This window comes from Ruditapes philippinarum, unplaced genomic scaffold (genome assembly GCF_026571515.1).
Source record: "Ruditapes philippinarum isolate M1 unplaced genomic scaffold, ASM2657151v2 ctg1308_1_1_1_1, whole genome shotgun sequence".
Lineage (NCBI taxonomy): Eukaryota > Metazoa > Mollusca > Bivalvia > Venerida > Veneridae > Ruditapes > Ruditapes philippinarum.
Genome location: NW_026858950.1, coordinates 1 through 13279, shown reverse-complemented (window position 1 = coordinate 13279; position 13279 = coordinate 1). Strand labels below are relative to the sequence as shown.

Sequence of the window (13279 nt, the reverse complement as noted above, 5' to 3'; positions counted from 1 at the left end):
ATTTTTAGACACATTATGTTGACAAATGTTTCTATTATTCCCAGTCATACCTATGCTTAGTAAATGTTTGACTTGGGATTGTAACAAATCACCCCAAATTTCACAAACATAATTGTCATATAGGGGTATTAGGTTGTTAAAATGACATTATGTTATTATATATAAAAGCATTTGGACCTATTTCTTATAATAAAATAACAGGATTTTAAGAATGGGATTTAGAAAATTAGTAAACTGTTTTATTTTGTTGGGTTTAAAGTCACTATAACATTGTAAAGGTCATATTAAGGTCATAAAACAAATTTCCAGCCTTATTTGGGCAAAAAAGACCTCATGTGACTCTCAATATTTCAGTCAAGAATGGGGTTATAACCACCAACATTCTATAAGCTAGATGGATAGCTACCTCATTTAAAATAAATCAAAAAATCCTGACAGGATTTAAAACGACAAAGGTCAAGGGCAAGGAATTTATATAGAAAATGAATTAACCACTCAGCCATATAGGCCCCTGATAAACTTTGGTGAGATCATCTCAATATAGCGCATACAAAATATAATATTAGTTATGAAGATTTTTTTGACATGTTTACTGGCCCTATATAAGTGGTTGTCTTGGAAATATAAACCAAGCAACCAGATGTGGTTAATACTGACAGCCATTTATATACGGTCATATAACCTGTCAGGAATTTTATAACAAATTGCATCCTTTTTTAGAGAAAAACATGAAATTTTTGCATAAAAATTCGACAGCAGGGTCATGTTTATAAAACTATATAAACGTCCACGATTATTCATGAAAAGTGACGTTAAAAACATGGCAGTAAATTATATTATAATCTGTAAGATATTTTCATACCTTGATAAGTTCATCATAATCGCGCTATCAATTCCAGCTGTCCTCCTCCGGATTCTTCACCATGTTCCTCCTGTATAAACATACGTAACTTCCAGAATTTCATTGTTTTAATTTAGGGGAATCAGGACTGACCCACACAACGACAGACCAAACCAAGTGACCAACTGACGTATGAAGCAATATAAATGGTACCTCTCATTTCCTTGAGAAGGAGGGACATAACATGGCTTAATAACCAATACAGAATAAGCTGCCATGAGCTTTTTACAATTGTATAAACACCTTTATAAATTTACAACAATATTTAAAGCTGTATGCCTCCAAATGAGCCAAAATATTTCCATAAAATCAAACGTGAGAAAAACGGACTAAGAGTTTTGGAAAAGTAAAATGATTCAAAATGTAAGAAATAGTTTACATGTTATGTGCGATTAATGACTTATTTTTCAGTATTTATAACCATATTTCTACTGTGTTACAAATGCAGTAAAGGCTATTACAGTCAAACGTGTATTAAGCGACCGGGCAAGGGAAACACCAAAAACGGTCGCTTAATGAAACGGTCTCTTAAGACAGTCAGCATGATATAAAAGTCAAAATTTATAAATGACATCTTTTTTATTCGATGGGATTGTTTTTCAACTTCATTTTTTTTTATATAAATGTTGAATAATAAGTACGCTCCGATAATTCTAAACGGATGCAAATGTAAAAATAACGTTCTGATATTTATTGACAAAACAGTTTTGATCCATTACGTACATGTTTGACATTTTTTCCAGAATTTTTTAATCTTCTCCGTTGTTTTTCTTGTCTCCAACACGAAAACCCTATTAGTGAAGCATGTTTTCTGTTGTGCATTTTTTCATTTGAAATAAACAAACTACATCTATTTGTTACGATTAATTTAATGTCTAATCAAGTTCAAGGTCAATTCAATGCAGTCTAAATGTCAACAAGCGAAGCGTATACACCATCTCAGTATGGGCGGAGCGTTGCATTGTTTATCCGATATTATTGGATAATACACGTCACGCGTATAACTTAACTTCATTTGCATACGCTAAAATGGTTATGGGAAATAGAGTTTTTCACACGTTTATTGTTGTGTTTTGATTGCTGACACTTGTGACATAACGACGGTGGCGTTCTCTAAAAACACCACAATTACTTGACAGGTAAAAGTGGTCGTTTAATGAAAAAGTTTGATGTCAATTAGGTGACTAATTAGCGGTCGCTGGTCGCGTTGAGCAAAAGTTGCTTAATACATTAAAGATATAAAGAGAAAATGATCGGGGGGAATTTAAAGTGGTCGTTTAAGACAAAAGTCGCTTAATACACGTGGTCGCATGGGCAAGTTAGACTGTATTTTATATTTTGACCTCATTTTGGTAATTTATGTGGGTTGTGAGAGCTATTTGTAATGTGCAAATTGCTTCGTTTTGGTTACTTTCACAATTTGTGAATTGGCTGAATTAAAAAGAAAGTTATCAAGCAAGATACAAGCGAAAATATGGAAAATATGTTTCACTGCAGAGAAAAATAAATTTTTACAGTGAAAATACAGATAATGAAAATATGCATTTTATTTCATCAATATTTCTCAATATTTCATTTTTAAGTATATTATAAAAGCTACAATCTATACTCACAGGAACTTTAAATTTTTTCTTCAATTTCTTCATTTTATCTATAAGTCGGACATTTTTATCTTGTTCCTCTGTCAGCTGTGATTTAGGTTGACACTATTTTCATCTCTGTACTTTCTTCGATACATGTCAGATATAATATATGTATATCTCATGAAAGAATGAACAAAATGAAAATGAAAGAAAGAACGAAAACATTATCATTTTTCCTAAGTATTTGTATATCACAATCTCATTGTTAGATAGTGCTGCATGTTAAGTGAACAATTTTATTCTTAAAGAAAATCCAATGAGGTCCTTAAATCATAAAATTTGAAACTCTTTCATAAGTCAATTGGTATACATATATTTGTAAACTGTGCAGTACATAATATGCAAATATACTTGATATTAATTGATAGTCGAGTTTTATGCCATTTTAGTGGCCAATTAGAGTGAAAAGTGTTGCAACGCCTTTCATTTTTGGGCCAATTTGTGCAATCAAATTTATTATGCAGCCAATGAATTGAAATTTTGTACCTGAGTTATTACACAAGACCTACATCCAGTACATCTGTCAAACAGTAACAAAGATGTACGAAAGTGGGCTCAGCGAGAACGTAAGCCTCATGTTAAGCAAAACGGCAAAAAAAACCCCAATTCTGATTGGGAAAAAGTGTTAGTGTTGAAGAAGGAAGGAGCCTGAATTTGCAATTTTGTATGGTGAATTTAGATTTCATGATATGCTATATATGGTAGGAAATACCTTATCAGAACTGTTTACATTACGCAAGAAATACGTTTAAGTGGTCACTCACTCAAAATGTGTCTCATGTTCTTTGTAACCTAAATACTCTTTGGTGAGAAAGGAAGATAGTAATGTAATTTAAATTTAACAAACAAATTTTGTATTTAGATATTGTAATCCTTTAAACTTTAAATGGACTGTTCCAAATTCAAAGCAGGGCAAATCCATTACACAAGTTTAGGGTTAAAGGGTTAAAATAAAAACTTACAACAGGAGGTGGTGCTGGTGTAGAAAGTTGTTTTTTCAGGGAATCATATGACTCCTGGAGACGTTTATGTTCCGCTGTTAATTTTTTCAAATCCTGATTGATATGCTCATTCTCCTCCTCCAACTCCTAAATGTACAAAAACAGTCATTTGTAACCATGGTAACACAACAATGGTAAATAATTTAGTCAAAATATATTATATACATAACATGCTGAAAAATATCATGCCTTCCCTATCCCTTTATAATGTTTATGTTTTAAGTGTACACATGTATTACAATAATAAAGTGCTGGAATTGTTATATTGGTTATATTTCTTCTCTAAGGGCAATGAAATTCTTTATTCATAAAGTCATATATTTGAAGTTACATAAGATTGCTTTTGTTACAGCTTTCATTAATTTTTAGTAAGACAATTGTTGCATTTATTATTTAAGAATAGGATAATTATATGGTTGTTGTAACTCATTTAGCCATTAAAATCAGGATTATGATTCTTTGAATAGCATAAATTGAGAACTGATTATATTCTTGAATTCAGTAAATCTTTAATGACAACAGGGAAGGTGGCCCTTGATCGCTCACACTGACATCAAATAATCAGAGAATTACTTTAACAAACTCCTGGACCAGTTTGATGGACAATTGAGTCAATGAACACTAGAGTGTTTACAATGATTTTCATATTTGGGGGTGTGTAGTATTTGATCAGGTGACCATATTCGAACTTGGAACAGAATATCAAAGAACACTTGCAGACCAATTCCAGATTGTGGCTAACAATAGAGTCTAGAGAGTTTAGCAAGATTTTAACATATTTTTTAGTCTGTGACTAGTTTTTCATTTGAGATGACATGTTTAAACCTCATCGAGCCCAATACTAGACAGCATCCTGTAAAAGTTTGATGATGATTGAGGCAACATGTGACACTAGAGTGTTCAAACAATGTGGAAGAGGGGGACATTAAGATCTAAAACTCCTTAGCAGCTCGGTGAGTAAAAGGTTATGACATTGTAGTCCGGGTCAATTTTAATAGTTGAAGAAAAAACTGTAGTTAACTCGTAGTTATAACTTTTGAAAATGTTTATTTCTTTATGATTATACTTCATAAGTTAAGGTGAATTGTAAAGTAAAAAAGATGGCATTAAATAGAGAAAGAAATCTTATCTTTTTAAATACATGCCAAAAATACTACAATCCATTAAAACTTGTGTTTTAGAAAAAAAACGATGATGGTGCTGTAAGGTAATAGATTGTAGGAAAATGTTCTTGTTCAATTTGTGAAAATCTGTTGATTGGCCATACGAAATTTCTTTAACTTAGCAATATTTGACGGCATGAGACTTGAGTGGTTGGTTCTGTATGGTAATATCAACATGACTTAACTCACTATATGGTAATTTTCCAGACTTTACATTAGTTCTTATTTCAGGTTATATCTGATGTTTTAATCAAGTTTCACTTAAATTTTAAAAATAATCATAATTCTGATGAAATGTAAAATGTGAAACAGTTTTTGCTAACAATATGGTCCCATTGAGTAGTAAAAAAGCATTAATAACTTAATATTTCAAACATCTAGTACTATTTATTAATATATTTACTATTGTATCATTTCTCATGAACGTAAGTTTAATTCGCTATTATCATATAGCACATCATTAGACGATTATATATATATTTTAAATTTCAATTTTTCAATAAAATGTTTTAGAGACTTCTGTTATATGTGATCTTTTTTTAAAGGTTTCTCGAATGGTACATATGACAGTCTCTGACTTTATTTAATTTTGTAGAATAAAATATCCAAATAAAAGAAAACTTTGAAGTTTACATGATTGTTGAATTTTTACCTCCCAACAATATCTTAAATGGTTTGTTGACAAAACATTCTCATTTTCAAGTTCATAAATATGTATGGATGAATAGGGGAAGTGAAACAATCAGACGGACTTATAATCACCGGCTGTCATGGTCTGCATGGTTTATTCTAATACAATCTATTGCCCCACTGCAGATTTAGAGTTAAATCAGTTTTCACTCCACCAAAATATTGATTAAACACTTTATTACATGCTTTTCAGTGGACATTGACATTATATCTTATAACTTCATGGTGAAATTATATAATATAATTTTCACAGTAGCCGGACTATTATCTGAATTCAGATGAAAAGAACTTAATAACTTAAATAAGTGGAAATATTGTCAGAAATACACGCCGTTGTGAGTAAAATTTGCTTCATTACAAGAAGCACATGAAGATTTGCACGTATCATCTTAAAAATGTAACGTTATTCGTTAAAGTTTACAGATATATTTTTTTAACAGAATTGTGCGTCATAAATTTGATGACATATGATAGAGTGCATGCGTTATGGCGGCAAAATCAGTAAAATGCTTAAGACCATCCAAAGCATGAAATAATAGAATTTGTTTGTTTTGTATGTAAGATAAAATTATATTTCACTCATGAACACCAGCTCTTATATTTTCACTTGTGGTATGCTCGGATAATATTCTTGCTGTTACTCTTTGAAATATATATTTGATTTACATGCAACAAACAATATATATAATTTTATATTTATAATATGCTAGAAGATAGTGATAAGATGTTCTAAAAACAAAATTAATTTTTTTTATCTTACGTCTGCAAGGTCTTTATCAGTTTAATTTTGAAATATAGTTTATGCTGACAGTAGTTATTCTTCAATTAAAAATTTCTATGAGCGTCTCACCTTGTTAGTAACATCAATCGTCTACTCGCTGTTATATAATATATTAAGATTATATTGCAATGGTGGTTAAAATGTATGAATAATGGTAGGGCTTGAATATGTTTGCATGCAATGGTAGTGCAAAAAACACATGTCAAAATGGAAGCACAAAACTCATGAAAAACTGTGTTTGTAAAGAAAAACAACAATGTGAAGCTGGCATTTTGTTTACCATGGCAACAAAACCAACCAATCCTTTGTTACATTACCATTTGGTCTTTTGGCCTATGATTGATAATCATTGGAAAATGAATTGATAATAATGATGATTAAATTAATTATGGGTTAATCACTGGTGTATATTTAACTGCTACATTAAACAGGCTTGAACCCAAACTGACCAGCCTTTACCATCGGTATACAGCCAGGCCAGTCTGCACAACCGTGTAGTCTAACCAGGCTCTATACATCTGATGGCTCCTTCTTGTATATTCATATTGAAATCCCTTAAAACATTGAAAAGTTTATTCCAAATTTAAATCAGGGGAAAATCTGACACATAAATTCAGCCAGTGAAGGGATATACAAAACATTCCTTGCCATTGTTTACTGAACAAATGAGCATTTTATGCAGTCTCATTAAAATCATGTCCTAAATGATACCCTACTACTATTCCCCCCCCCCCACACTACCCTTTGATTCCCTCCACTACCCTTTGATTCCCTCCACTACCCTTTGATTCCCTCCACTACCCTTTGATTCCCTCCACTACCCTTTGATTCCCTCCACTACCCTTTGATTCCCTCCACTACCCTTTGATTCCCTCCACTACCCTTTGATTCCCTCCACTACCCTTTGATTCCCTCCACTACCCTTCTCTAGGTAGAGTCTTGGAGTGAAAACAATGATCTGATTTTAATGAGCATGGTCACTGTGGTTTATTGTGTACATTGTATCACAGTTCATCTGCTGGTACACAAGACCTGAGTATGGTGGGTGATAGTTCACGATACTTAAAATATCCAAGTATCTGAATAATATAATCATGGCAATAAACAACAATAATTGCCTATTTATTCTAATTTGAATATATTCATACAAAATAATAATAAGAAAAATAATGAAATAATATAAAATTATGAACAGTTGCTACTTATTTTGAAATAAAACAATAAAGTAACCAACTATGTTATATTAAGCTTATCAAAGTGACATTATGTCCATGCAGATACAGTGAAATCAAAATAACTTTACATTTTGCTATAATTATGTTCAATTTTATCTTTTAACTATGCAAAAATAATCAATAATCCATGTGACCCACGGAAATATCTATAAATAGCTTTCGAAATGTATCGGTAACATTTCATTTTGAAAAAGAGTGGGACAGTCTTTTTATAATTAAGGTAGTTTTTATATTTTATCCTTAACATTTTTCCTTATGAATGATAAAATATCAGTCAGTCACCAAATATAATAGTGAACGTCTTGAAATATATAACTAATTCAACTCATCTTGACAGTGAAAATGTGAGCGTAATGTCACTTTACTTAGTGTATTTATAAAAAAGACAACAGAAAAACTTGTAAAAATGGATGATGAAGTTACTGCTATAACTTAGGATGATTATTGAAAGAAAGAATATTTAGTAAAAGAAAATATTTGTACTAGAAAATGTATCTGATTTACTTGAATAACATTAAGCATGCCTATTTGTTTAAATGTATAAGGGGAGATAACTTGGAAATAATAATATAAGTTGTAAAAAACGGGCTCTTTAATGTAAAGTTATGTGGCTGTATACTACAGGCCCTAAAAAAATAATATTTTAAAAGGCTCTAAGTAACTTGACCATAAAATAAATGTTAGACTTTAGTTTAAATATGGCACTTTGTATTATACACATAAACAAGTGCTCACGAAGAATTTGCTCACGAAGAATTTTGTGGAATGAAAATTAAATGTTTAATATTTGTAAAGTGCTTATGTAACAGAATCTGGAACTATGCTGTTGTTTTTTCCAGACCATACAAACAGTAAAGCTGTATATACAGATATAAATTAAATAAAATCCATATATTCATAAAGTTGGCTGGCTATACCATTTACCATAGTAATGTCTGGAATATAATTCTATAATTCTATAAATATATATGCTAAAACATATTAATACTAAAATAATTTAATCATGGTTTAATCTCATCTTGAATAATGATAACTTAGAATAATAATATCTGTCATATGTTGCGGTTCGGACCGGAATATCCGTCCCGAGGGGATCGCCCATTGGGCGGTAACGAGGCTTGCTGAGTTACCGCCCATGGGCGGGTTCCCGATATTCCGATCCGAACCGCAAACATATGAAAGATATTTTTTCTTGCATATTCTGCCATATTATTTCATATTTAAAATGGTTTACCTCAATATGATATATGTTCATGGAAATTAAAGTCATTTCATCATAACTATTTTCTTACAATAGCGTATGAACTTACACTTAAAATAACAACGGCGAAATGACGTCATCCTAAGCACATATTTCCCCTTCTAAAATGACGTCATTTTAACGCGGTTCATTCATAAAGTGCGCTAAAAATGACGTTGTTGTTTCGCACGCGACTCATCTGGCACCCCCCATGCCAGATGAAATTTCCGGCATGTGTAAAACTCACGGAAACGCCAGTCTGCTATGCAAGAATGACCAATTAACATTCAATTGTTTCGGACTTGTTCGAAAAGAACAATAATTTTACTTGTTCAATAGAAATAACTAAGATAATATGGATAAACTTCCCTTGCGCATGTGAGTTACTGACCTTGTTCAATAGAAGTAACTAAGATAATATGAATAACCTCCCTTGCTCAAGTGAAAGAGTTACTTTCCTTGTTCAATAGCAATAATTAAGATAATATGGATAACCTCCCTTGCTCAAGTGAAAGAGTTACTTCTCTCAATACAAATAACTAAAGTAGCCTGCCTTGTTCAATGAAAGTTCCCAGCAATACAAAGGAAACAAAAAAAAGTTTTGATAACTTCCCTTGTTCAATGACAATAGCAAAGGTGAACAGATAAACTTCCCTTGTTTACTGAAAATAACTGATTTCTAAAAGGATAAAATCTCATGTAAAATTTGAATAGGTTTATAAAAAACTCTTTTTATTTTTTGTGTATAACAAATTTCCAAAGGGTTACCTACCTTGTCCAATGGCGGTAACTAAGATTAACATGAAAATTTCTCTTGCTCCATATGAATAATTTTTACAGGGTCAATTCCTTTTGCTTACGAAAAATATCTTATCTTCCTTTTGGTCTTCCTTAACAGGGTAAGTTATCTTGTTTAGTGAGAAAAAAAATGATTTTTTCAAAATATATTCCTATGTTCAAGGGGAATAACTTCCGTTGTTCAACGGGATAACTAAAAGTATCAGAATACTCTCCCTTTTTAATGAGACTGGCATAATAACAGGTAACTTCTTCTAGCAATAATTTGAGTGACTCCGTGAGAGTAGAAATATATAACATGATGAAATTCTTGCATTATTTACCTTATAAGCCTCTAGAGTACGTTGATCAATGATGGCTTTAGGCGGGGACGCAGCACGTAGAGCTAAAGTTTCCTCATCGATCTCCTCCTAGTTGTGAAGAAACAGTTATCAACTCAGAAAATAAGTGTGCATAAATAAAACACAGTATAACATGTGCAAGATTTGTCTATAGGGAGCAGGGGAATTATTTTTGGTGAAGGATAGTTCAATGAAGATTTATTTCTGTGAACAAAAAAAAATCAGTGACGAAATTTTCTATGAGTACTAATATTTAGATAAAGAACTTTCTAAAAGGATATGAAGAAACAATTTTCTAAGTTAATTTTGAAAAAAAGAAAATTGATAAAACTTATTTTGAACATAAAAATGAATTAAATATAATTTCAACCACTAGTTTAAACTATCAAAATAAGCATAAAAATCTAGAAAAAAAAGAAATGTTCTCATAAAGTTAAACATAAGAAAAATTTTGATACAGTGTTTTAATATAAATGATGATTAGTTGAGCATAATCAGGTTATGAAATCCAGTTTTATTTAGTGACAAAGATGTTAAACTATTATGGAAGAAGCAAAATTTTAAATAATGGAACTTAAATGTCATTTTATATAATTTGGAAAAGACTTGGAAGACAATTACATATGGATCTGAAAACAAACAAGAGGGCCATGATGGCCCTAGATCGCTCACCTGAATTATCAAACTCATCCAAACAATTACCTAGACAAGCATTCTGACCAAGTCTCATGACAGGTGAGTCAAAAATGTGACCACTACAGTGTTAACAAGGATTATCCATATTTGAGCAGTGCGACCTAGTTTTTTACCCAGGTGACACATATTCAAACTTGACCTAGAAATCATCAAAACAAACTTTCAGACCAATTTCCAGGATACTTGGATCAAAACAGTAGCAACTAGAGTGTTAACAAGATTTTTCTATTTTTAGCTCCGGTGACCTAGTTTCACATGCGATTTCGAACTCATCCAAGCAATTACCTAGACAAACATCCTGACCAAGTTTGATGATAAATTGAGTCGAAAATGTGACCAATAGAATGTTAACAAGGTTTTTTCCATATTTGGGCGGTGTGACCTAGTTTTTCATCCAAGATGACCCATGTTCGATCTTGACTTAGAAATTTCATCAAAACAAACTTTCAGACCAATTAACAGAATATTTGGATCACAACAGTAGCCACTAGAGTGTTAACAAGATTTTTTCTATTTTTAGCTCCTGTGACCTAGTTTTTCATCCGAAATGTCCCATGTTCGATTTATTCCCAGCAAATGACCTAGACAAGTTTCCTGACCAAGTTTGATGACAATTGAGTCAAAATTGTGACCACTAGAGTGTTAAACAAGGTTTTTCTATTTTTAGCTCCTGTGACCTAGTTTTTCATCCGAGATGACCCATGTTCGAACTCATCCGAGCTATCACCTAGACAAGCATCTTTGATCAAGTTTGATGATGATTGATGCAAAAATGTGACCGCTAAAGTGTTAACAAGGTTTTTCTATTTTTAGCTCTGGTGACCTACTTTTTCATCCGAGATGACCCATGTTCGAACTCATCCAAGCTATCAACTAGATAAAGCATCCTGACCAAGTTTGATGATGATTGATGCAAAAATGTGACCACTAGAGTGTTCACAAGGTTTTTTCTATTTATAGCTCCGGTGACCTAGTTTTTCATCCGAGATGACCCATATTCGAACTCATCCGAGCTATTATCTAAACAAGCATCCTGACAAAGTTTGATGATGATTGGGTCAAAAATGTGACCACTAGAGTGTTCACAAGGTTTTTTCTATTTTTAGCTCCTGTGACCTAGTTTTTCATCAGAGATGACCCATGTTCGAAACTCATCCAAGCAATTGACTAGACAAGCATTCTGACCAAGTTTGATGATGATTGGTTCAAAAATGTGACCACTAGAGTGTTCACAAGGTTTTTCTATTTATAGCTCCTGTGACCTACTTTTTCATCCGAGATGACCCATGTTCGAACTCATCCAAGCTATCACCTAGACAAACATCCTGACCAAGTTTGATGATGATTGGGTCAAAAATGTGACCTCTAGAGTGTTCACAAGGTTTATCTATTTTTAGCTCTTGTGACCTAGTTTTTCATCCGAGATGACCCATGTTCGAACTCATCCGAGCTTTCAACTAGATAAGCATCCTGACCAAGTTTGATGATGATTGAGGCAAAAATGCGACCGCTAGAGTGTTCACAAGTAATTGTGGACGGCCGGACGGACGACGGACGACGGACGACGGACGACGGACATTCACCGATCCTAAAAGCTCACCCTGAGCAAGCTCAGGTGAGCTAAAAAGTTCACAGTTTTGTCTACAAAATATCTGTGACACAGCAGTGGACAATGAGATAGTTATCTCACAATCTCTGTGACATAGCAGAAAAAAATGAGATAGATATATCAGAATCTCTGTGACACAGCGCTGAACAATGAGATTGGTATCTCACAATCGCTGTAACACAACAATTAACAATGAGTTCATCCAATAATTGGAAGAGATGATAATATAATTATGTTAAACATTAAGATTGGGATATGGAGAGTTTGAGCCATGTTGTCATGGATGAAGACATTATGGTGATGATTATATCATCTCACTATTTCACGGCACACTAATATTTTCTTATATAAATATATATCACACATCATGCAGAGCTTGCTAGTTGTTGGGTTACATATTATCACAGCAATTCTATACAGGACATCTTGCTAGATTACCTTCCGAAATTTAACTGCTAGAATTTCCGTTACCTCATCATTTTCCCTTGGTGCTTCCGGTTGTCTGTGAACAAGCTCAGGTGAAGAATCCGGTACAAATTTAGCCACCATATTTTCCTGTTAAATGGCATAGCTAATGATTTTATGGTATAATCTATGTTCCGAACACTTCTGTATATATGATATTGTTAAAATCTAAATATACGAGGTTTCAATATCTATAATTTTTAAAGTTAAGTTTATATTATAACTAAAATATATACAGAGGACTTTGGAATTCACAACTTGCCCTTAGCAAGGAAACTGTGTAATGAATTTCACTATGAAACAAATCAAACAAAATAAAATATTTGGCAACAGTGCTATAAGCTACAAGCTTGACAAAATGAGCAAAATGTTCTAAAATGAAAAACTAGCCAGATAACAATGTGCTAAAATTATATGATTGTGTATAACCCATTTACCTTATCATAAGGTAATTCATGTTCTGTTGTTTCCATAGCAACCTTGGAGACAGGTGGGGCAGCGGCAGCCTCTGCTACATCTATAAATAAAATAATCTTAAATATATAATCCCTCTAAGTAACAAATTATATAACAAAATTTGTTATAGTACAATAAAAACTCTGCAAAAATGGATTTTTCCTAATAATTTCTGTCATATCCTGCGATTCAGATTAGAATATCTGTCGCATGCCCGGGAGGGGAGGTACCTGAGGGGCGGGTTTTTCTGATTGAACAGT

The 13279-nt window shown here is 32.5% G+C and overlaps 1 protein-coding gene across 1 annotated transcript; it reads right to left on the bottom strand.

Moving 5' to 3' along the window:
- Nucleotides 1–3049: 3049 nt before the first annotated feature.
- LOC132754759 (uncharacterized) lies at nt 3050–13080 on the bottom strand (the record flags this gene model as incomplete). The annotated part of the gene is made up of 5 exons (XM_060745449.1): nt 3050–3064; nt 3507–3632; nt 9776–9862; nt 12537–12653; nt 13001–13080. Coding segments are annotated over 5 exons (425 nt in total), but the record flags the coding sequence as incomplete, so codon positions are not given.
- Between the last annotated feature and the right edge of the window lie 199 nt (nt 13081–13279).